Source organism: Typopeltis vanoorti, chromosome 16 (genome assembly GCF_054136105.1).
Source record: "Typopeltis vanoorti isolate ZY-2024b chromosome 16, IOZ_Tvanoo_1.0, whole genome shotgun sequence".
Taxonomy (NCBI): Eukaryota; Metazoa; Arthropoda; class Arachnida; order Uropygi; family Thelyphonidae; genus Typopeltis; species Typopeltis vanoorti.
The window spans coordinates 22,465,204-22,491,114 of NC_143564.1; the positions used below are offsets into that span (position 1 = coordinate 22,465,204).

Below are 25,911 nucleotides of genomic sequence, written 5' to 3' on the forward strand. Positions count from 1 at the left end.
GCAATATGCTAGCCTTTTATAATAAAGTTACAAGAGCAGTAGATGAGGGAAAGGCATATACTGTCATTTTACTAGACTTAGCAAAGGCATTTGACAGAGTGCCACATGATAAGCTGATATACAAGTTGCAGCACATGGGTCTGGATGTCAGAATGGTCAACTGGATTCAGGATTGGCTGTCCAATACGTATCAGAGAGTTGTGTATGGTGGGACAGTTTCAAGGAGGCAGAGGGTTACAAGTGGGGTCCCACAGGAGGAGGAGGAGGGATATGATAGAGACATATAAGTTGGTAAGGAAATTTTATCAGATTAACATGTTTCTTAACAGATTAACACCATGAGTTTTGAGAGAATGTGCTAGGGAACTGGCAGTGCCTTTGACCTGGCTTTTCAATGAAAGTCTGGCTTTGGCAAAGGTGTCCAGGGAATGGAAGGAAGGTAAGATAGTACCATTGCATAAGGGTGGTAGCAGACTGGAAGTGTCTAATTATAGGCCAGTTTGCGTGTCATCAGTAGTTGTTAAGATCTTGGAGAAAGTAGTGAAGGACCGTATACAGCATTGGGAAGATGAGGGTAATGTTATATGTGAGAATCAACATGGATTTGTGAAAGGGCGCTCTTGTTTTAGCAATATGCTAGCCTTTTATAATAAAGTTACAAGAACATTAGATGAGGGAAAGGCATATACTGCAATTTTCTTAGACTTAGCAAAGGCATTTGACAGGATGCCACATGATAAGCTGATATTTCAGTTGCAGCACATGGGTCTGGACGTCAGATTGGTCAACTGGATTCAGGATTGGTTGTCCGATAGGTATCAGAGAGTTGTGTATGGTGGGACAGTTTCAAGGAGGCAGAAGGCTACAAGTGGAGTTCCACAGGGCTCAGTACTAGGACCTATATTGTTTAACCTTTATATCAATGACATTGTCTGTGGATTGCAAGGAGATATTCGGTTGTTTGTGGATGATGCGAAGCTGGGAAGGGCTATTAGTAATAGTGCAGATGTTGTAGCCCTGCAAGAGGATTTGAATAAGTTAGATAGATGAGCAAATGAATGGGGGGTGTCGGTTTAATACAGCAAAATGTAAGGTCTTGAGGTTTGGGAAACATCAATGGGACGCTGCATACTCTATGGGAGGAGTTATACTGGAGGAACTAGGGGAGACAAGAGATCTGGGGTTGATGATTGATAGAAACCTGAAATTTAGGGGACATATTGCAAAGGTGGTGAAGGTAACACAGAGGATTGCTGCAATAATGAGAAGGACACTGACCTGCAGAGATAAAAGGGTTATCATTCCATTGTATAAGTCTCTGATCATATCACACTTAGACTATTGTTCTTAGATTTGGTCCCCAGGATTTGAAAGGGATAAATTAACTGTGGAAAGGGTACAAAGGCAGATAACAAAGATGGTTTCAGGACTCTACCATGTTAGTTATGAGGATCAGCTGAGGGAATGTGGACTGCAGAGTTTGTTGGATAGAAGAAGGAGAGGTGATATGATTGAGACTTTTAAACTGTTGAGAGGTGGTTACAGGGTTGACACTGGGGAGTTCTTTCACTTGGTTGAACAGCAGGAAGGAGTGATGACAAGAGACCATCCCTGGAAGTTATGAAAGGAAACTGTTTGCAGGAGGGTGAGGAGAGGTTTCTTTGCATGGATGTGGTTGAACCATGGAATCCATTGCCTGATGGAGTGGTGAGTTTACCGTTCAATGAGTTCAAGGAGTGATATGATAGACCGTGTTTCTCAGTGGAGACCTCCCCTCGATGAATCTTGATAAACTTTGTGTTTCTTAGGAAGGATCTCCCACAATGAGTATTTTGACTCAATGGAGGCTTGAATAATAATAATAATAATAATAATAATAATAATAATAATAACATTGAAGAGGTTTTTTGTAGAATGGTGTGAGATGTGGGAAAATACGAGGTCACCTGAGAGTGTGAGGAAGGGAGTGAGAAGTAGTATTTTTTGCATAGAGAGCAGTGAATTATTGGAGCACACTGCCTGAAAGTGTGGTGTGCAGAGAATGTGAATGTATTTAAGGCATGGTATAGTGTGTGTGTGTGTGTGTGTGTGTGTGTGTGTGTGTGTGTGTGTGTGTGTGTGTGTGTGATTGTAGAAGACCTTCCATGATTAGTCTTTGACTCCGGGGGGGGGGGGATGTCTGATGACGATAATATTTATTTCATGCTTCTGTTGCAATATTAGTGTTCAGCACCTGCTGTACATGTAACTGCTTGTTGTTAGCTGAAAGGAGTAGAACTTCGTGAGGTCATTTGATGACTTAACAGACTTGTCTGACTATTCATATAAAATGGCTTAGTCTGCCTGCATCACACTAATCTGAAGCAACTGCTGGCTCGGTTATCATACCCACTCTTCAACCAACAGTCTCTGGGCATGAATCTCTATGTGGGCATGGATGCTTTGTGAATATCTTTGGGTGAAAGATGAATATAATACCTGGGATGAGATCACTGTCTTGATTATTGGAGGTCTGAAGTGACTTGTACTTGAAAAAATTCCATGTTTGGTATCTAGAGTAGGATTTTTGCATTATGTAATCCTTAGCCAACCGAAAGTCCTAATACTCTACTATAGGTACAGTATTAGGACTTAGTACTATAGGCTTTTGTAGATAGGATACATATAAAAAAAGAAAAGAAAAAAGTAACACACTATATAAACATTCTTGATTCATTATAAATGTGTAATGCTCAAAGAGTTCAGAAGTTATGCACTACTACTGTCATCACATCTGCTGTTTCTCAGAAAAAATCAAAGTCAACATTAAGCATGGACTGTATAAGCTAGGTGAGGATAACAGCATCAATGTTTTCTAAAGCATAAACAACAGAGTTCCTTTCTTTGTGCATTAACTATAGTGAAAACATTAGCAGAAATAAATAAGATCAATATAAAAAAAATTGACTTATCATATAACATTCTGCTATTAGCTAAGCTTAAAAACCATTACAATCAGTGGATACATCCATAAAACTACAATAAGCAATCAACAGTAGTTCAAAAAATCTCATCCTCAGTAACCAATTGGTTGAAAGCTATCATGATCCCAAAGTTATATGCAACGACCAATTTTCAAAAAATGCCCCATCCATATTCTTTCCTACACAGCATGCTTGTAGGAGGATTAGATTCCATGACCGGACAGCAGAAGTACTATATACTTTTTAAACCACATGTAATCTGGTGTGTTTAAAATGCATATAGCACTTATGCTACCTAGTCATGGAAAATTCCTCCTGCAAGCATAGATGTTTATTAATGTTTTTAGGTGATATGAAGTTCATTACTCAGTGTGGCTTGAAAAAGTTCCATGTACGAATGCTAGAGAAGAGTTTCCAGATTATCTGACATTCAGCCCATACATAGTGCTTATGAAAATGGGTTTACAACCTTTCTTGAGTGGGATTCATATAAATGCTAATTGTAGTTTAGCAAACCGTACTTTAATATAATACACAAATCTGATGGAGGAAGGCAGCTACTACAGTAATAAACAAAAAATACAAATCTAATAAATCAGTTGTTCAAAGTTGCCAAGATAAGAAAGTTTTATAACAGAAAAAAAAAAAAAAAAAACATTAAATAGCCATCTTAAAATGTGCTCAATGTGTATATAACAGGACCCTTAAAAAGACAACACAAGTTGTAAACAATGCCATTTATTTCTATTTCCTGAAGGCTGCATAGTTACTATGTCAGAATATAAGAAGTAAATTTATTTTATTTCTGTTCAGTCATACAGTCACGATATGTAATGCCATAATATTGGCTTGGTTAGTCAGAGAGGTTCAAATCCCACTGTAGGTAAGGATGTTTTGCAAAACATTCTATGCTTAACTCTAGAGCAGGGTTTCCAGAATATCTAACTCTTAGCTTATCCATGATAATAATAATTCTAATGTGCTATAAGCTAAGAGCTTTTGGTGGGTGGTATTCCCATTAAAAAATCAGTATTTAGTTCATAGTGATATAATATTAATATTATAAAGTATCACTGCTAATGAAATGACTATAAATAGCTAGAAACTGACCATGAAGATTGCTAATGGCTACCAATCTTTGTGGCTACAATAATATATAATTAGAAAGCAATAAATAAATAAATATATATATACAAACTTACTTCATTCCCTGGTGTACAACAGAGTTACGACGTGTTTTGCAAATGATGATATCTGCCCACTGGACTATCACAATAGAAACAAAGAAGGCAGTGTGACAGGTATACTCTAATATTTTGCGGTCTCGGTACGTCTGAAATCATAATGAACGTTTTTAATATATTTTACAAAATGTTAAAATTTTCAACATTAATTTTTAATAATTATACTAGAATGGTGAACAAGAGAGATATTGCCTTTATTCAACTGCAAATAAACACTTCAGTTCCATTTTGTATTTTCAAGTTTTAACAACTCTGTGAAAGTATTTCATTTATTATTTATTATTAACATCAGACCTCCACAGCATCAAAAGACTCACTGAAGGAGGTAGTCACATTTACATACATACACACACACACACAAAGCTCAATGAACTATACCTGAAACTCAGATATAGTTCATTGAACTTTTCTGACAATGCATTCCACTCAACAATTACTCTCCATACAAAGAACCTATTCCTCATCCTACTTCCTCACACCCTCCTTATACAGTTTTCAGGGATGTCCTCTTATTCTGTCCCTGTCTTTCCATTCTAAGAAAAATATTTTCCACATTATCTGGTAAGAACATCTTAATAATTTATATGTCAATCATATCACTCTCTTCTCCTTGCAACAGGGCAAATCCCAAAGGGGGGGAAGTGAAAATGAAGTTCACTTTAGAACTTGAAAATGAAAGAAAATTACCTTTCCTATATGTTTTAATTTCCAAAAAAAGCAGAAGGGGGCATATCCCAAAGCCTGGAAATTGGCCTATATTCAACCCATTATGAAAAAGGGAGACAAATCGCTGCCATCTAACTACCGCCCTATCTCACTCACCTCAATCCTATCTAAAGTGATGGAGAAAACCATCAATTCTCAACTACTACTCTACTTTGAAGGTACCCAGATTAAGCGACCACCAGTACGGATTCCACCGATGCCAATCAACAGATGACCTGCTCTCATATATCACCCATCTCTGGACATATACCATGGAAAAATTTGGCGAATCCCAAGTAGTTGCACTCGATATCTCTAAAGCCTTTGGCACAAAGGCTTACTAAGCAAACTTCCATCATTTGGACTATCTCAGGACTTCTGCAGATGGATTACTAGCTTCCTGTCTGGATGCACACTGTGTGTAATGGCAGATGGCTCCCTATCCTCCCACTATCTAATTAATGCTGGGGTCCCTCAAGGTTCAGTTCTCTCACCGACCCTCTTCCTTCTATACATCATTGACCTACCTCAGTTGACCCCCAACCCAATACACAGTTTTGCAGATGACAGTACATTGCACTCCTCCCTTTCATTTGAAAAACGTTACCCTACACAACTCACTTCAACCCACAGAACATCAACCACAATTTCCGCAGACCTCCAAAACATCCTATGATGGGGCTCAGATAACCTCGTCAACTTCAACGCTAGTAAAACCCAGTTCTGTCTTATTTCCCACAAAAAAGAACCATTTTCTCCCAGTATTATTTTTGATAACACTCAAAATTCCCAGACAAGATGAAATTTCTCTTTGCAGAATAACCATTACATCAGGCCTCTCCTGGCATAAACACATCACAACCATTGCATCCTCAGCTTCCAAAAAACTAGGCTTTCTCTTTCGCTCAAGACATTGCTTCACTTCAAAACAGCTGTTAACCTTATGCAAATCGCAAATCCACCTAGCTATCGAATACTGTTCTCACATTTGGAGTGGGGCTCCCAAAAGCTCCCTCAAAATGCTTGACTCAATACAGAGGAGAGCAATTAGACTGATAAATGATCCATCTCATCTCTTACCGACTCACTCCCCCCCACTTTCACATAGACGTTTAGTCTCTGCAATTTGTATATTCTACAAATATTTTCATGGAAAATGCTCATCTGAAACAACATCAGATGGCTGTACGTGTTCCAACCCATTGGAATAGGTACAGCCACCTCCCAACATCCCTTCACAGTACACCTTGAAACCCACAGAACAAGTTTCTTTTCCTCCTCCTTCATCCCTGCTACTGCTGTACTGTGGAACAGTCTTTCCCCTGAGGTATTTCCCAAGGAATACAATATACAGGCTTTCAAATCAAATGTTAACAAGTTTCTCCTTTCCCATCCCACTACCCATATACAGTACTAAAGTACTATAGGTTAACCAGCCAACCTCTCGTATATGGACCCAACATAAAAAAAAAAAAATCTCTCTCTCTCTTACATTCATACAGGTCATTATCTACATTTCACTTTGTTGCCCATATATCATAAAAATTAGGTATTGCAAATATGCTGAAAAAGAGGGCAATCTCTATTATAAGAAATGAAGGAACACTAAAAGAAGAATTACATTCTCTTCTTCAACTATTGGTCGCCAATGGATATTCTAAAAAATTGGTACAAAGAATACTATTTTCTACTCCCTCTTAACAGATCCATGACATTCATTACAGAGCCTGAGCTTCCATCCCTTATATTGGCAGACTTTCTCTAAAAATTGCCAATCTCCTGAAATCTCATGACATAAGAGTGGCCTTCAAAGTCATTGTGATTGTACAAACTCTATTACGCTTGCCTAAGGACCACAATCCTTTCAACAAACATCCTGGAGTTCACAATATTCCATGTTCATATGGCCTTACATAGGACAAACATCTAGAAGTTTAGAAATAAGGCAAAAGGAGCATATTGGAGATGTCAATAACAACAGAGAAGACAGCTCAGGCCTGGCATTCCATTTCTCCCATACTCACCACAATTTGAATGGGACAAGAGCTCCATGCTTCCAACATTTGGAAGTCACTTATTAGATCTTTCAACACACTAGACTAAGTTTTTTTGCAAACTATCATGCACACCTGCTGAACAATGATTGATCTGTGCCAGCTTCCATGCATCACATTAAAAACAAGGATATTATAGAAAGAACTTGACATTGTAAGCATTCAGGAATGTATTATCAGAACTAATTTCAGGTAATCACTTAGAATGGGAGAAGAAAATGACAGCAAAACAAGTACTCTTTGCCAGGATGGCTGGAAAAAAGATCCAGAGGAAGGCCAAGATCTAGGTGGAGGTGGATTGATACTGTAAGAAGTACTTTAGAAGACAGAAATATAAGATCTAAATGTCTAAGACATTTGTTCCTCAAGAATATTCCAGAAATTCCATTCTCTTACTACTCTTACTCTCTTACTATATGTAGTTTCCTCTTCCCAATTTATACTGCTGTAGTTAAAATCTCCCATAACAATCATTCTTTTTACACTCGCCAAGCTCATCTGCCTAAATATCTCCTATTCTTTAATCTCTATGCTCCCTGTAACACATGTAACACATCATTAAATAGTGATGGACAACAAGATGTCAAATCTGGTGGTTGCCATTATAGATACAAGCACAGAGAGAAAAAATTTTCAACAACAAAAACGTCAATCATAAAAAAAAAAAAGGTGAAACTTAATCGCACAAACTTAAAACTGTTATTAGTAAAGATGTACATATATAGAAAAGTCCTCTCTTAGTTCAAACACTTATCTTTTATTATTGCCTCACACTGAACTTAACAACTCAAAAATATAAAATAAATTTTGGAAATACAATTGTTGTTATTATTAACAAATCTTTTCAGAGTCAACAGACTCATCGCAATAAGTCTCAATCAATTAGCAACATATTTATGATTTTGTATTTTCAACTCATTCACACCACATTCTACAATGCATTTCTCTCACCACCAATTTGCACACAAAAAATCAACTCACTACTTCTTTGTTTACTATACTCTTAATAAAATCAGGGAGCATCTTGTTCATCCCTCTTTCCCCTTCCTGCATTCTATGTACATTTATCTCTATTTATCTGGTAAGTCACCTCGCCCACTTCAAGATCTCTACCATATTACATCTTCTCTACTTATCCACCAAGTTCTGCAGTTTACTTTTCCTCAGCCTGTCCCAATATCAACAGCCTATAATCCTGATGCTGCCTTAGTCACTCATCTCTTGCATCTCTAGAGTTTATTATTATTATTATGTGACACCTCCAAGGAGCCCAAAGACTCACTGAGGGAGGACACCTACTTTTACAACTCTCTGCCTTACCAACCATACTGAACCGCCACTACCATCATCATATACACCAATGGCATCTACTGCCCATCACCATATTAGTTTTTTTTTTTTTGTCTGTAAATTGTGTGTGTTCTCAAGGCCAATTTGTCTGTATGCTGGATGAAAAACCCGAGTTTCCATATAGATTCCTCTTGTCATGACGAGAATCGAACTCAGGCCTTTTCCAATCAAAGGACACAACGTACCATTGTTATTCCAATTGCACTACAGAGGCACTCATATTTCCTCATTAGAAAGTTGAAATCAGGAACAAAGATGTGTATAAGTAGTTGGTGTGGGCTTATTAAAAGGTTTAATTTATTCTAGAGTCATAAAACATAATTAAGCAGTACAAATCATGAATATAAACATGCACCTTTTTTATGATTAACAAATGAAATAATAAAACAGTTAGTGCACTTTTGTTGACAATAATGCTCGAAAAATGTGTAAATTTAAGAAATATACCAATTAACCTCAGTTTCTTTATAATATTATACTTAACTCTGCCACTTACCCATTCCTGATTGTAGGAATCAGTAAGGTCATTTACAGCTTTGGAATCCCATTCCTTGCGCAGACCCATCAAGCGATTAGGAAGAAATCCATTTTCTCCCATGATGACAAAATAAGTAAAAAAACCTGCTGCTCCTTGAATCATACCAATCTGACCATATGCAATTGAAATCAACCTTAAACAGAAAATATATATATCAATAGTTTATTTATGTATATTCATGAAATAAGAATTTAAAAATTATTAAAAAACTTGAAAAAAAAAAAAAACAGATTTGTGGTTCCCAAGTAAGCCTACAAAATAAACAAACACAAAAGAAGACCAACTTTATCATTATTATCACAACCTCTTTATCGAGTCAACTAACTCCACTATAATTGCTGTTATATCTGTCATAGAATATCATTCATAAATTCATTCTTTATATGCATATTCATTACAGCAATTATTCCACTTGAGCACCATTCTTCACATAATATACTCCTCCTCCTTTCTTTCCTCAATAATGTGTCATATGACTTCTAAGATGCCTTTTGTGCTTCTCACTCCCACTTCCATTTTTTGAAAAATCTCCCCATTATTTATCTGGTAGGGTTCTCTCAACAACTCACATGCCTGAAATTGAATTCCACACCTTAATTCCGAAATTTAAATTCCATAGTGTCATGAATTATGTAACTTTAGCTGGCACCTTAAATTTAACCTATTTTTTTTTCAGAATTTTTTCACTTCTCCCACTATTCATTGGAAATCCAGACAATTAAATCTGCATAATGCAGTCTGCATGCACCTGATTCAAGGTTTAATCCAACATCTAAACCATCTAATCACTTCGTTGTTTATTTCCACATTCAATAAGAGTAAATAAAACAAACCAAGCCTTTGTTTAAGGCTTGATTTGAATTATGGTTGAAGCAACTAAGGCATATTATGTCAGTCAGATTGTGTTCTTCATTCTGTTTTTTTTTTTTTTTTTTTGGTGACATGAAGAACCCTGCCATCTCCATATGAGACTAGCTAACTCACTTTCAGATGAGCTTATAAAAGCTGCTTGCATCCTAGATGATGTTAGAATCTAAGTTCAAAAATAATATACAGGCAGCCCTCGGCTTATGCCTCAGTTCTGTTCCTGAAAAAACGGGCATAAACTGAATCGGCGTAAAACGAACCCAATTTTAATGGGAGGTATAAAGTTGTGTTCCGCGCAGTCAAAAAATATGCACACAAAGTATGTGTAACATTATTATATTTAAAGCTTTGATAATACATACATCTATATTTGTTAAAATAAAATTATTAATAACGAAAACAAAACAAAATTATATACAAAAAATATGAAACTTCGAAAAGATATTACATATTTCTGCGTTGAAGTTCCTGGTTTTGGATCACCTGCATTTTTTAAAAAAAAAGTATCCAGTGTTAACTGCCTAGATTTTCTTTTACTTTCTTTAAGGAGTTCAGTGTAAGGTCGAATAGATGCGATTACACTCCTTTTTACATTCGCACTCCGTTCCCAATTGTGGTTCATTTCGCAGAGTTCATCAATCAGTCAATGTCTCTATGCTTGCAAGGATACACTGTAAATCGCCTGTTTTCATATCTCTCAGAGGACCTTCTTCGTTTTCTTTCTCCTCCTTTAGATCATTGACTTAATTGTTCGGCTAATTCTTTTAAGTCTTCATTGGAAAGCAGTTTATCATGGCTCTCTAAGACTTCTGTCACATGTTCAGCTGTAATATCGTACAATCCCACCTCCTCCGCAAGATTGGTAACATCTTCAATAACATTCTCCTCTTGCTCTAATTTCTCGAAGTCGTGCATAAATGCTGGAAGAAGTTTTCGCCATGCTCTTTTTAAACACTTTGCCGACACGTCGTTCCAAGCTGCTTCGATGTTGTTAATGCCCTTCAAAATATCGAATGACCGCAAATAGTCTTTAATAGTCTTTTCCTGAAGTGTCCAAGACTCTTACTATTTCTATAAATGTTATATGGAGGTAATAGGCTTTGAAGATTGATATAATCTCCTGATCCATCGGTTGCAAAAGCGATGTTTGGGGCATGTAAACAACCTTGACATCCAATGGTGTTCTTACTTCAGCAAGGTTTGGAGGATGTCCAGAGGCATCATCCAAGAGAAGCAATGCCTTGGCTGGCAAATCATTTTCTTTACACGAAGCACAGTAGGACAAAAATAATTTATGTACCAATCTATAAAAATATCTTGTATAACCCAAGCTTTCTTTTTCCATTTCCAATAGACGGGCAGCATGGGTTTTAGACCCTTGAAGGCGTGTGGTGTCTGTGAATGGTACACCAACATTAGTTTAAGCTTCAAAGTTCCAGAGACATTTGCACCCAACAAAAGCGTAAGTCTATCTTTTGCAGCTTTAAATCCTGGAGCGGAATGTTCTTCACAGGAAATGAAGGTGCATGATAGCAATTTTTTCCAGTAGAGCCCCAGTCTCATTAACATTAAATGAGATCAGGAGGATAACTTCCTTTTCTACAGTCTTGAAATTCTTTAGGAAAAGCAGCCACTGCTGCAACATCTACATTTGCTGCCTCACCACATAATTTGACACTGTGGCACTTACTTTGAGACTTAAATCTCATGAACCAACCTTTACTTCCTAAAAATGTTTCTTTGTCTCCATCTGTCTTTTTAAGATCCTCAAAAATTGTTTTTGCTTTCTCAGTTATAATAGCCTGCATCAGAGGAATGTTTTTCTGATTCAAGTCATCCACCCATAATGATGTTTTGCATGTTGTGCTGCCGTAGATTGTTGCGCAGACTGTTTTATTCTATCTGCATTTTTCATAACTGTAGTAACAGTTGATGGAGGTAAGTTCATACTTCTACAGACTAGCACGTGTCTGCCCATCTTCCATTCTTCAAATCACCTCCATCTTCTTTTCAAGTGTGATTGATTTCCGCACCTTCTTAACACCAAGTTCTGCTAATTTTTCTGCACTTCTATTATTAGACATGGTATGTAATTACGTACTTTATCAATTTAAATACATATGTATGTAAAAAAAATTAAATATAACAATTAGGTAGATTCAACATTAAAACTAGGTTTGATACATATACCGTTGTAGTAGCTCGGTAAACCCTCAAACACTAGAGTGCCTGCTAGCGTCGTTTCTCAGTCAACCACACTACAGTAAGAACGCATGCATAGGCAACTGCCATTATTGTGAATCGGCATAAACCGAGGGCTGCCTGTATATATATATATTCTCTCCCCTCCCCAAATACAGGTATCCCTTGCTTAACGCGGGATTTGATTAACGCGCCGAAATTAATTGCGGCAATCCCTTATTATACGCAGCAAGAGTTTTAATTAACGAGCCTTTAACCCTGCAGAGCTCGCAGCTGATCTGACAGATACATGCAAAATATTTAATATAAATATTCTTACACAATTCAGCGTATAGTTTTAATTAAAAGAAACACACGTATTAACCACAGTGAAAATTATTTAATTGTAAATATTTCATCCTAAGTATCTTAGGACATCATCAGTACAGTAGTTTAAAACAATAATAGGAATAACATACAGGCATGATTACAATAGAATCTCATTAAACGTGCGTAATGTGTTACAGAAGTAAAAAAAAAAAAAAATATATATATATTTAACACAATTTTGTATGACAATTTCCCATACTTTAGGAATTGTAAGAACGTCGTTGCGGTTTAAGTTTGGTCTGTGTAGTAGGGCTCTTCAGAACTTTCTTTGTATAAACATTCATGTTTATATAAAGATCGATGTAAAAGTTTAGACTTTTCCATTCTTAGACTTTTTTACATCGATCTTTATATAAACATGAAGGTTTATACAAAGAAAGTTCTGAAGCCCTACTACACAGACCAAACTTAAACTGCAACAACGTTTTTACTATTCCTAAAGTATGGGAAATTGTCATACAAAATTGTGTTAAATAATTTTTTTTTTTTTTTACTTCTGTAACACGTTACGCATGTTTAATGAGATTCTACTGTAATCATGCGCCCTAACTGTATGTTATTCCTATTATTGTTTAAAACTACTGTACTGATGATGTGCTAAGATACTTAGGATGAAATATTTACAATTAAATAATTTTCACTGTGGTTAATACATGTGTTTCTTTTAATTATGATCGCACCACAGGTTTCATTATTTAAAAACGTGTATAGTTTGGAGGTCATTAGTAGTTGTGCATTCATATGTTATGAGTGATATTCCATACTGTTTTTTGTAGTCAGTTTGGTTTAACACATGTTATGTAAAGGTTTGTGATATTTGATAGTAAGTAAACTGTATTTGAGAAATACCGTGACCTCCAATGTCAGTATAGTATGGTTTAGTTGTATTTTTTTTATTCTTTGTTCAATAATTTCTAGATTGTAACTGAAAATAAATAAACCATCATGTATTACTGAAATAGAGAGCCAAAGGCTTATTTATCATACATGTCCTCTAGAAGATGTGCTTTACATTATAGAAAATACTAAGGAAAGTGATATGGAGCTTACTCCACCTTTACTATGAGTTGCCCATAAGGTTGCTTATGTTTGCATCTGCCAAAATGTTTAGTTTTTATATATTCGGCTATGAAATAATGTTGGATTCAATATCCACTTAATTTGTAGCATCATGTATTATATTTGCAGTGTTTTTTCTTTGTGTCTTATTGTTTGCCGAGGTCTGGAGAGTCATTTTGCTTGTTATCGTAGAATTTCTGCCGATAAGAAAAAAACTAAAACTGTTCAAATGACTCTTGATAACTTCTTATTGCAGTAAATAATGTAGTACAAGTATTTATTAAACGTTTACTTTGCATTCATTTTTTATCTTTCCTAAAAGAGTACCACATAAAATGAATTATTAATACAGTAATTGATCATGGACGAATTGTAATTTTTACCATTGATTATTAGACTTGATTAACATGATCTTGATATACGCGGTAACATCGAGGGATTAATTAACCACGTTAATTGAGGGATACCTGTATATTTTCTGCACTTCAACTTCTATTTACTCTAATGCTCAAGTGCCTTTGTTTCCTGTAACTCTTGCAGTACAGCATTGAAAATAATGTATAGTTTGCAATTCTGAATTAAAAGTGCAAAATTACACTTACTAATGTTCAAGTGGCATCTCATACTCATCTCTTAATATCCTATTGAAGGGCCATTTCATCTTATCATTCTTGATAACCACATGCTAACTCTGGACTGTTTTATTTTTATGGCAAAAGGAATACAGAACAGCTACAGGTCAATGTTCAGTCTGGAAAGCCTATCCAAGGCCTCATCCATCGCCTTGTGGATGTACTGTAGGCCACCACCGTGAAATTGGTGCCTTGGGCAGTTGTTCACGATATGAGTAATCGTCTGAGCCAAGGGAGAACAATCACAATAAGGGTGGTCTAACAGCCTCCATTTATGTAGTAGGTAGCCATATCTGCCCTGGTGAGTTCTAATCCTGCTGTTCCAAATCTTCCTAGGAAGAGCAAAACCAGGCTGCAGAGCTCAGGGATCTTCCACCAGGAAGCCATTTGTTGGAAGATTGTTGGACCAGTATTCTCTCCACATGTCAGGTGTTGATGGCAGGGCAGCTGAAGAGAGTTCGTCCATGGGCCAGGAAGGCTTTCTATATTTTAGGCAAAGACTAGGTGGATTTATGAGAGACTGGTGCAGGGGCAGGAGTGGGTTGCTCATTGCTTTATTAAATTCTGTAATCAAGGCTTGTCTTCTCCATATGTTTGGTGGAGCAATGTTAGATAGGACAGGTAGGCAGGAGAGAGGGGTACTTCTCACTGTCCCACTAATTGTGCGCATGGTAGAGTTTAGCTGGGTGTCTATAATGTTAGTGTGCACTTCTTTCCCACACAGGAAAAAATCACTGAAATATAATAACAGAAGTAATCTTCAATATGCCTTTGCAACTCAACAAATTCTTATTCCTGTTTCTTTATAGTAAAGAATCTTTATATAATTTTTTTTTCATCACAGGATGGTGAGTTTGCTGATTTCATATGGAGATGGCACAGTTTTCCTTCCTGGAAACTTGTGTTTCAGAAGGAGAACATATGCAATTTACATACATAGTACATTTGGCTTCACAGCCTTCATCGATTCAGCCATAAATCACAACATCTAAACAAATCAACAAGTCACAAACCAATCAACTTTAGCTGCTTTTGGTTATAATTAAAAATAATCATGATCTCTTCTGTATACATAACCTTTTGATATTTATCAAACAGTCACTTCAATTCCCTTTCCAATTGCATTTGCTATAATTTAAATATTAATTTAAATATAGCAATCTTTAATGTCTTTAAAAATTACATAATTAAATAAAAATTACACTTATCATACTAATATACACCAGGAATAAATAACAAGCTCGTATATTGAGATTTAATAGAAAAAATATCATTTTAAAAATAAAATAACTTTTATAAATCTAAAGTTACTGCTTAGATTTCAAGACCTATATCAAGGTCTGATGTCAGAAGCAGAAAATCAAGTCACAAAAGCAGTAGGCGGCTAACAACACAACAGGAATTAACTTGGCACAAACATATCACAAATCTTGTCTCCTCTGTATTCAAAAAGTTAGGTTCACTCTTTCACTTGTGGCATTACTTTAACTCCCAACAGCTCCTAACTCTATACAAATCACAAATCCTCCCTGATCAATGAATACTGCTTCACATCTGGGATGGTGTCCCTAAGAGCTCCCTAGAAATATGGGATTCTATACAGAAAAGGGCAGTTAGACTGATTGATGACTCCTCTCTCACTAATACACTCCACTGATCTTCACACAAAGACATTTTAATATTTTCAGTTTTGCAGCCTGCATCTTCTATAAAATTTCTAAGGCTAGTGTTCATCAGAATTGAAATCAATAATTTCCCCATTCTCAATCAAATCCATCCAAACATATGTAGTGGCCGATAAACACATTCTCACATTTCAACTCCAAACCCACAGAACAAATTTCTGCATCTCTTTGTTCAATCCTCCCACTGCTACACACTGGAACAGTCTCTTACCAAGTTTCTCAAGGAATACAATCCACAGCTATTCAAGTCAAATGTGAACAAATTCCTTATTGCCCATCCATGCTACTAGTAAACTGAAGGTTGTTTAACCTTTCGTAGATGTGTTCTCCATACAAAAGCTGCTAGCTTAACATCTAGTGAGGATAAAAAAATACAAGAGATTAAATCATGCAATAGCACTATTTTTATCAATGAAAGTAAGTGTCTTAGTAATAGCCTACTGGATGATTATATTGGCTTTGTGGGCCAGTATAATCAACCAGTCTAAGTGGATAATGTACCTGCTCTACAACCATGCTTGTGGCTTTGAATTCTGCAGTGGCATTGATGTTTTTGAAAGTCCTTATGTGGTATATTTTTATTGCCTGATGAGAGACCACACTATCCTACTGAGGAGCCTGAAATGGTTTGAAAAGTTTCATAATTGGTATCTAGATCTGATTATTTTCCAGATTATCTAAACCATAGGGCACTGTATTCAATTCTTCAATATATCCTATTCAATTGGCATCTATCCTACAACAAGGAAACAGGTCATCCAGCCATCCCAAAGAAAGTGATAAAAGTCAACTAATGAACTACTGAGAGAGAGTTATGGGAATGAGAGAATAGGAACAAGAGTAGAGGAGAGAGATATGGGAATGGCAGAAGAAGAGAGAATAGGAACAGTATAAGAGAGGGAATGAGAGAGTTATGGGAGTGATAGAAGATGAGAGAATGGGAACAGTAGAACAGAGGGAATGAGAGAGAGGTATGAATGATAGAAGAGGTGAGAATAGGATAAGTGGAAGAGAGGGAATGAGTGCCAGATATAGGAATGATAGAAGAGGAAAGAATGGAAACAGGAGGAGAGAAGGAATGAGAGGAATACAAGGGACTAGAGATAGAGTGATGTCAGGAAAGCAGGTAAGTATGGGAGTACAGAGAGAAACTGTTACAAGAGAAAGAGAGAGAGTGAGAGATGCATGTGAGCAATCGAGGAATATGGTAATAAAAGGTATAATGTATGGGGACTCAATAATCCGTGGTGTTCAAGATAGGGTGCGTGAGGAGCGTTTGCCAGGAGGAACGACAGAAAGTGTGGCTATGGCAATTAAGAGAGGTGAAAGGGTGGATGAGATCATTATGATGGTGGGAACAAATGACCTTGATTGGTGATGTAAACAGGGCAGCGAGAGATATGAGATTCTTGCTTGAGGCTGTACGAAAGAAGACACACAGAGGAAAGATTGTGTGTGTGTGTGTTGCTTAGGTATGATAATGTCGAGCTGAGCAGAAAAGCGGTGATGTTGAATGCCATTATAGCGAGAATGTGTCAGAAGAGAGGATTCAAATATGTGGATGTTTTGAGTGCATTTGAGAGCAGAGAGAAATTGTATGCAAGAGACCACCTACATTTGAATGAGGAAGGACGTAGGCATCTAGAGAGAGATTGCTGTTCTGAACGAGTCAGTGTGTCCTGTCCCAGAGTGGATGGTAGTCTCTTGTGGGAATGGGTACATGGCAAAAGGGGGATGACATCAGGTAATGCTGAGCCCAGTGGGGTCTAGAGGGGATAATGCTGGGTATGGAAACAACGGCATTTATATGCTTATACTAATGCCAGGAGTATCCAGAATAAGGCAGAGGAATTGGTGGCGCTGATAGCATCAGCCTGGCCAAAGATTATTGGGATCACAGAGACGTGGTTGACAGAAGAGGATATAATAACAGGAATAGAAGTTGCTGGGTACAGCATTTTTCGGAAGGATAGGAAGGGAAAGCGTGGTGGTGGAGTACTGCTTATGATAAGTGACGACCAATGTCCTCTAAGAGTGGAGGCTTTGGAAGACTGTGACAATAATGGTTTTGAAAGCATATGGTGTGAGGTGGAAGTGGGCAAGACAGGATATTTAGTGGGGTGTTGCGACAGATGAAGGAGCACAGAGGTGGGGACCAGGAGATGTTCAGACAGTTGAGCATGGCAAGTGCAAGAAGAATGATTGTTATTGGAAATTTTAACTACAGTAGTATAAACTGGGGAGAGGAAGATGCATGTAGCAATAGGGGAATGGAATTTCCAGAATTCTTGAGGGACAAATGCCTTAGGCAACATGTAACAGAGGAAACAAGAGGTTCAAGAGTTTTGGATTTGGTTATAGCATCAGAAGAGTTGATAATAACTAAGATGACATCTCTCCCATCAGTTGAAGAGCGTGACCATACGGTTTTGACTTTTTGAAAATGAATAGACATGCAGGAGTATCAAAGAAACGGGAACTTATGTGGAATTATAAATCAAGTGATTATAATAGTCTTAGATGTCAACTTCGGGAAGTTTCATGGAGGGAGGAATTGGAAGGATGAGATATCATTAGTGCTTGGGAAATTGTGAAAGGATATTTGTTAGCAGTAATGGTAAGCTGTATTCTACGAGTGAAGAAGAGGACACAATTTGGAGCAAAGTGGATGACAAACAGTAATTAAACAGGAGCTACACTACATGCAAAAAAGAGGCTATGGAAGAGATATAAGGAGACAGGTGAAGAGAACATGCATGAAGAATATAAAACACAGGCTAGAAGAGTGACTAGTATGGTAAGGAAGGTGAAACTGGAATATGAGAAAAGATTGGCCTTTAGATCCAAGGAAAATACTAGGGAATTTTTTAGCTATGTGGGCCAGTAGGAGAAGAAATGACTGTGGAAGAATGATATTGTGGGATAAAAATGGGAATAGAGTGACTGGTACAGAGGACATAGCGGAATTGCTCAATGAACACTTTATTGGAGTATTTCATCATGGAGGAGTCAATTTGAATACAATAGGGATAGAGCAGGTTCGAGGTTTAGAAGTGCAGGAGGAGAGTCTGTTCCACATACTGAGTACTCTTGATGTTAGTAAAGCTGTGGGACTGGATGATATTTCACCATGAGTTTTGAGAGAATGTTCTAAGGAACTGACAGTGCCCTTGACTTGGCTTTTCAATGAAATTCGGTCTGCGGGAAAGGTGCCCATGGAATGGAAGGAAGGTAAGATAGTGCCATTGCATAAGGGCGTTAGCAGACTGGAAGTGTCTAATTATAGGGCAGTTTGTGTGTCATCAGTAATTAGTAAGATCTTGGAGAAAGTAGTGAAGGACCATATATAACATTGGGCAGATGAGGGTAATGTTATCAGTGAGAGTGAGCATGGATTTGTGAAGGAGTGCTCTTGTTTTAGCAATATGCTAGCCTTTTATGATAAAGTTACAAGAACATTAGATGAGGGAAAGGCATATACTGCAATTTTCTTAGATTTAGCGAAGGCATTTGACAGGGTGCCACATGATAAGCTGATATTTAAATTGCAGCACATGGGTCTGGATGTCAGATTGGTCAACTGGATTCAGGATTGGCTGTCTGATAGGTATCAGAGAGTTGTGTATGGTGGAGCAGTTTCAAGGAGGCAGAGGGTTACAAGTGGGGTCCCACAGGGCTCAGTACTAGGACCTATATTGTTTAACTTTTATATCAAAGACATTGTCAGTGGATTGCAAGGGGATATTCAGTTGTTTGCGGATGATGTGAAGCTGGGAAGGATTATTAGTAATGGTGCAGATGTGGTAGCCCTACAAGAGGATTTAAATAAGCTAGATAGATGGGAAAATGAATGGGGACATTGGTTTAATACAGTAAAATGTAAGGTCTTGAGGTTTGGGAAACATCAATGGGATGCTGCATACTCTATGGGAGGAGTTATACTGGAGGAAATAGGGGAGACAAGAGATCTGGGGTTGATGCTTGATAGAAATCTGAAGTTTAGAGGACATATTGCAAAGGTGGTGAAGGTAACACAGAGGATTGCTGCGATTATGAGAAGGACGCTGACCTGCAGAGATAAAACAGTTATCATTCCGTTGTATAAGACTCTGATCAGACCACACTTGGACTATTGTTCTCAGATTTAGTCTCCAGGATTTGAAGGGGATAAATTAACTGTGGAAGGGGTACAAAGATGGTGTCGGGGCTGTACAATGTTAGTTATGAGAATCGGCTGAGGGATTGTGGACTACAGAGTTTAGTGGATAGAAGAAGGAGGGGTGAAATGATTGAGACTTTTAAACTGTTGAGAGGTGGTTACAGGGTTGACACTGGAGAGTTCTTTCGCTTGGTTGAACAGCGGGAAGGAGTCACGACAAGGGACCATCCCTGGAAGTTACGAAAGGAAACTGTTTGCAGGAGGGTGAGGAGTAGTTGAACCAAGGAATGTATTGCCTGATGGAGTGGTTAGAGCGAGAATGGTCAATGCATTTAAGGAGTGGTAGATAGACTTTGTGTTTCCTAGGAGAGACCTCCCTCGAAGAGTCTGGATAGACTTGTGTTTCTTAGAATGGACCTCCCACGATGAGTCTTTTGACTCCATGGAGGCCTGAATAATAATAATAATAATAATAATAAAATAATGGAGAAGGTCATCAACAACCAACTCTTGAATTAGAGACATACCAACTAATCAGTGACCAGCAGTATGGATTCTGCCACTTGCGATTTACAGCTGATCTTCCTTGATTTCGCTACCCACCTCTGGAGTCAGGTCATGGAGAACTTTCGAGAAGCTCGCGTAATGCCCTCAACATTTCAAAGGCATTTGAACGGGTTTTACACAGGGGCCTACTTAACAAACTGCCATCCAATGGTCTGCCTTCCTCACCTCAGGAGAGTAAACCGTTCATGATGAACAGTTTACTTTCCTGAGATTTCCCAATCAATGCAGCAGTACCCCAGGTTCTTTCACTCACTCTCTTCCTCTTGTATATAAATGACCTGCTCTCACAGACTTCCAACCCTATTCATAACTTTGCCAATGACAGTACACCCTATTCCTCCTTTTCATTCGATAAACATTGTAGTGCTCAAGTATTAGAATCCTCAAGATCTACCATGACCAGGGATCTTAACTCATATCTCCTAACTATATCCCAGTGGAGCATGGAAAACCTTATAAACTTCAATGTCTCCAAAACTTAGTTCTGTCTGATCTTTCACAAGAAAGAGCTCACATTCCTTACCTTCAATAATACTGAGATATCCAAATATGATCAGATTTCTCTTCTTGGACTGACCTGCACCTCTTATCTTTCCTGGCAGAGCCACATTTCAACTATAGCTTTGGCAGCCACCAAAAAACTTGGTGTACAAGACGCTAGTGTAAAATCTCTCATTATATGTAACTTATCATGTTCACTTTTACATGTTTTTCTAAGGAGATTGAATTTAAAGAAATGTAAAATTTTGTATTTATAATGACTTAACCACGAGCCTGTGTAACATCATTATGTAATGCTGTTAACTTATGTCCATATATGGCAATTTCAAAAGATGCACGAAGTATGATGTCATCATGGTCAAATTTAATACATGACCATATATATGGAAGTTTTGAAAGATGTACGCAGGTGTACAACGGAAGTCTGAGCCTTTATAAGGTAAAACATCGAGAAGGAGAATTTTGTCTTAGAGTTCTCATTCTTCTCTTACCAGGATCCACCGCCAAGTGAGGTTTGTTGTCAGTGATTGAAAGAGAAGCATCGTTGGTCTTAGGTTTCTGAATCCTCTACCTGGGTCCACCGTGCTGTGAGGTCCATTGTCAGTAATCAAAAGAGGAGTATCGCAAGTGCTAGTTTTTGAACTCTTCTTTTACTTGGGCCTGCCACCATGAGAATTATTGTGTTGATTATCAGGACATCTTATTAGGAAAGAGTTGCACGTTGCTGCCATGTTAAGGGTCATAAAGGGCATAGAATAATTGATGACTCGGACAAAGAAGAAATTTGGCAGGAAATCAGGAATGAGCCAGCAGAAAGAAAGAAGGACAAAAAGGAGCACTTTTGTGTAAACAAAAGATTCATGTAAAAGGCAGTACTTATGTATGTGATAATTCTGAACAAGAATGTACATCAAATATGTCTGTTTATGAGTACAATAAGATAATATAAATTGATATTGAATTAAGCTTACTCAAGGTATGTTTTACTATCAGTTAGTGAATATATGACTGGCAGGATATTCTAAATTGTGATTTAGCTATAAAGGAATAAAGTTAGAACTAAGTTTGAATTAGGAAGAATTGAAAATAAAAAAGAATTGTAACACAATTGTATATATGTGTTAATATGAATCAAACTGTGTAAATATTCCTGTTTGATTTAATTAAATGGTTTGTGAACAACACACTGAACTGATTCTGTCAATGCACTATCCTGAAAATTTCAGACCTGCTTAAGATAAAGTTTAGGTGATCAATAATCAATTCAGAGCTAATTAAAGGTAAAGATTAACATAAGCGGGGAATGCTAACAATATGTGCTTTGTCTTTAGTTTAAAATTTTATAATCTCGCACACTCAATACATAGTCTAACTGGCACAATCGTAAAACATAAATTTGTTAGACTATAGAGCATGAGAACATAAGATCTAGTAGAAATAAATAAATGGTGGCAGTCAACTATTCACGACAGTTCACGAGGTTTTAAGCAAAGAACCACAAAAAACAAAGACAAAGCAGGGTAATAGAAATTACCCGCTTTGTCTTTGTTTTTTGTTTTTGTCTAGGATTTTGGGGTGGTGCACCAAAATCCTCTCTAAAATTGCTCAATTCTATCCAGAAGAATGCAATCTGGCTAATTAATGATCCCTCTCTCACATACCCACTTCAATTCCCTCTCGCACAGATATTCAGTTTCTGCCTTGTGCCTCTTCTATTATTCCTCCACTCTCCTCCAAAATTATTAAAACTAGAGCCACTGCTAACCAACATCCTTTTACAGTCTATCTTGAAACTCACCAAAGCAACTTCACTACCTACTCTATCATTCCATCTACTACTATCCTTTGGAAGAGTCTTCCCTCCCCCCCAACCCAAATATATATATATATATATATATATATATATTTAAATTAAACAATAATTAAAGCTGCATATTTATTGTATCACAAGATTAAGCTCTATAAAGATGTATCATGAATGCATCTTTATATATCACTAATATATATATCATTAAGTTGGTGCATAAGTTGAGAAAGATGAAAGATGGATAATAGATTAGTGAGACAAACAGAAGACTCGTTTTCAGAAAGATACTAGCAAGTTGTATGCGTGAGATGGGGGGGGTAATATTTCAAAAAAGGAAGATAACCAGTGTCATGTCAAAAGGTTCTTTTCATGGGCCACTATGTTCAATTTACTTGTTAATGATATTACATGTGGTTTGACAGACAGATGTTCAGCTACTTAATGTTTATACAGAGGTATGACATTTTTATGGAGTAATGATATCAAATTCCCTAAAGAATATTTAAATACTTTTAGAATGTGCAGTGTTTACCAATGCATAGGGTAAATAAACAACTTCTGGAAAACTGTGCAAATTTGATAATCTAGTTTCTGTTGTGATTAAACACTGGAGTGTTTAATATAATGGAATATGCATAGCATTTGCTTACTCAGAATTTTGTGAACATATCTCGATGAGTCTTTGGACTCCCTGGAGGTGTTACATAATAATAATAATAATAATAATACATACTCATCTCTTTGTAATCAAGCATATGTCAAGATGGTGACTGTTAAAAAAAAAAAAAAAACACACCTCAGTACATTTTATGGTATTTTGCAAAATTTGAGTTAGTGAATGGTGTAAAACGAGAATTTTTGTCTTCGTTCATTATCAATAAATGATAATGAATTTAACAAAAGTGGTGATGTTTTTTAAATTACATCTATGGAATACCATGAATTTAGATGCTTATCTTCTGAATAGGAGGTTGAGCAGAAAAAGATGAAGGACCAATTTCATGGACACCTTTTTCAAACAGCCTTAGATTTTTTTCATATTTTTTCCCCTCCCTATGTAGTTATGTAACAAATAAATGGGAGACATCAAAACTGATTTCATTACAAAAGTTAAGAAAGAAAGCCAGAGAATCTGTAACTACTGTTATACCAGGAATTACTAGAATGTGCATGGTTAGAGTTGAGTTGTGGGAAATTAATGGCAAAGTGGGAAATGAATCATAGAAATGTTTCGGGGAAAGAAAAAAAAAACCCTAGGGGAAAAATTAGTGAAAATCTGGGATATCTGAGCTAATAATAATAGCTACAACTTACACAAATTTTGCAAAGGAAATGGACTAAATCCATGTTAATATGAAAATATGCTTAAATTCATATATATGTGTGTGTGTGTGTGTGTGTGTGTGTGTGCGTGCATGTGTGTTTAGATAGAGAGAGAGAGAGGTAGAGAATATGCACCAAACAAGAAAGCTCTTATCAATTATGTTATTGTTGATGTTATGTCTTCTGAGCAGTCCAAGATATAAGAGTTATAGTATATGAAAGAGGAAGTGACCACCACTTAATGTTTATCAGGCTAAGAAGTAATATCCTATTCTAGTATCTCATGTGTGTACTTAAGTTTTGAAAAGAATCAAAGCAGAACAAATTGTAAAGTGAAGTGTAAAGGCTCAAATATAGAAATATTATTGGGGGCTAGGGGTAGAGAAGAGTTTGATGGATGTTTTCAAACATCCATCAAATCTCCATCTGTCCACTGTACATCAGCAGATGCTGTATGGTCACCCAGATGCTCGGTGATGTGCCACACCAATTCTTGCCATGTGGTCCTGTTATATACTTTTCTGGAGGCTTTAACTCTCTGAAGATCAGTCAGTTCAGACACACCATCCATCTATCCATTTCATTGACAGTCTATCGCTTCCTCTTTCTCTAGGAACTTTACTTTCTATTACTGTTATGAGAAGTCCTCTTTTCATCCTTTCAATGTGTCCAAAGTATTTCAACTTCCTTCTGTCAATATCCTTAAGATGCCTTAAAGTTCTACTGATCCTTTCTCACACCCATCCATTTGTCTGCCTTTCAGTAGATGATATTGTAAAGTAATATTGTAAAGTAGGTGCCCTCCTGTGATTAGTTTTCAGCCTCCTTGGAGGTGTCAATAATAAAAATAATAATAATAATGTCTTCTACAGCTGTCTGTAACACCACATCTCTCATCCAAGTCTCACATCCATAAGTGCTGTTGGAAAAACAGTCATCTAAAATCCTCAACTTTGTTTCCATGGAGACAGATCCATCCTTCCATATTTTAGACAAGTCTCTGACTGTTGTTTTAGCCATTCCTAATTAAAACAAGAAAACCAAATATTAGAGAATGAGTGACAAAATCTGAAGAAAAAATTGCATGATTTATCCAGAGAAGCATAGTGAAATTGTGTGCAAAGTTGCATAATTAAGAACTCCAAGACACAAGATGCTAAAGAGGGAGTGCATTTTATGTAAGTCAGCATGTGCTCTTATAGAGAAAAATGAGGAAAGCTAAGTTATTATTATTCATGATGGCCAAATTTTGATTCATGGAGTCCCAGGACTCATTGCATGAGATTACTCTATACTACATGATCCACAGTCCACATTATACCAGCTATTGCACATTAAACAGTATTTTTGTCTGTTAATTGTATATGTATTTGGGCTGGTTTGTCTGTTTTGTAGGAGGAAAAATCTGAGTTTCCAGAGAGGACACTCAGAATTTTACTCCTGTATGAGACTGGCTGGCTAACCCTCAGTTTGTAAAAGCTCATTAGTATTTCTCAGATTATGATGAGCACTGTATCCATATCTTTTCCAATCAAAGGGCTAGGGATTTACAGGTGGTGGTGGTGAAGAGAAGTTGATGTTCAGAGAGCATACTGCAAAAGTGGTCAAAGTAGTTCATAGAATGACTTAGTTATTGAAGACAATGACAAGAATATATTCATTTTGATAAACTTATGGACACTATTATTACCATATTAAGAGCAATAACTTTAATTTTCCAATGTTTTGATCTTTACAATTTACACAGTATGACAAATTACCACTAATTTGATAATTTTTACCAAATTGAATGCTGATCACCACCATGTAACATAAAGAAAGAACTGACAAAAAAAGATAAGGAAAATGATATATCTCTTCTCTTTATAAGGCCTCGACATGGCCAA

General features: G+C 36.8%; 1 protein-coding gene across 1 annotated transcript in view; it reads right to left on the minus strand.

Moving 5' to 3' along the window:
- The window catches only part of LOC150097890 (sodium/potassium-transporting ATPase subunit alpha-like), a 397,473-nt gene that overhangs the window by 16,681 nt on the left and 354,881 nt on the right, over positions 1-25,911 (minus strand). The window contains exons 19-21 of the mRNA XM_090406625.1: positions 20,978-20,984; positions 8,813-8,987; positions 4,166-4,296 (exon numbers count right to left, since the gene is read on the minus strand). Of these exons, the coding sequence (XP_090262751.1) occupies positions 4,166-4,296; positions 8,813-8,987; positions 20,978-20,984 (313 nt within the window). The remainder of the gene's footprint in view (positions 1-4,165; positions 4,297-8,812; positions 8,988-20,977; positions 20,985-25,911) is intronic.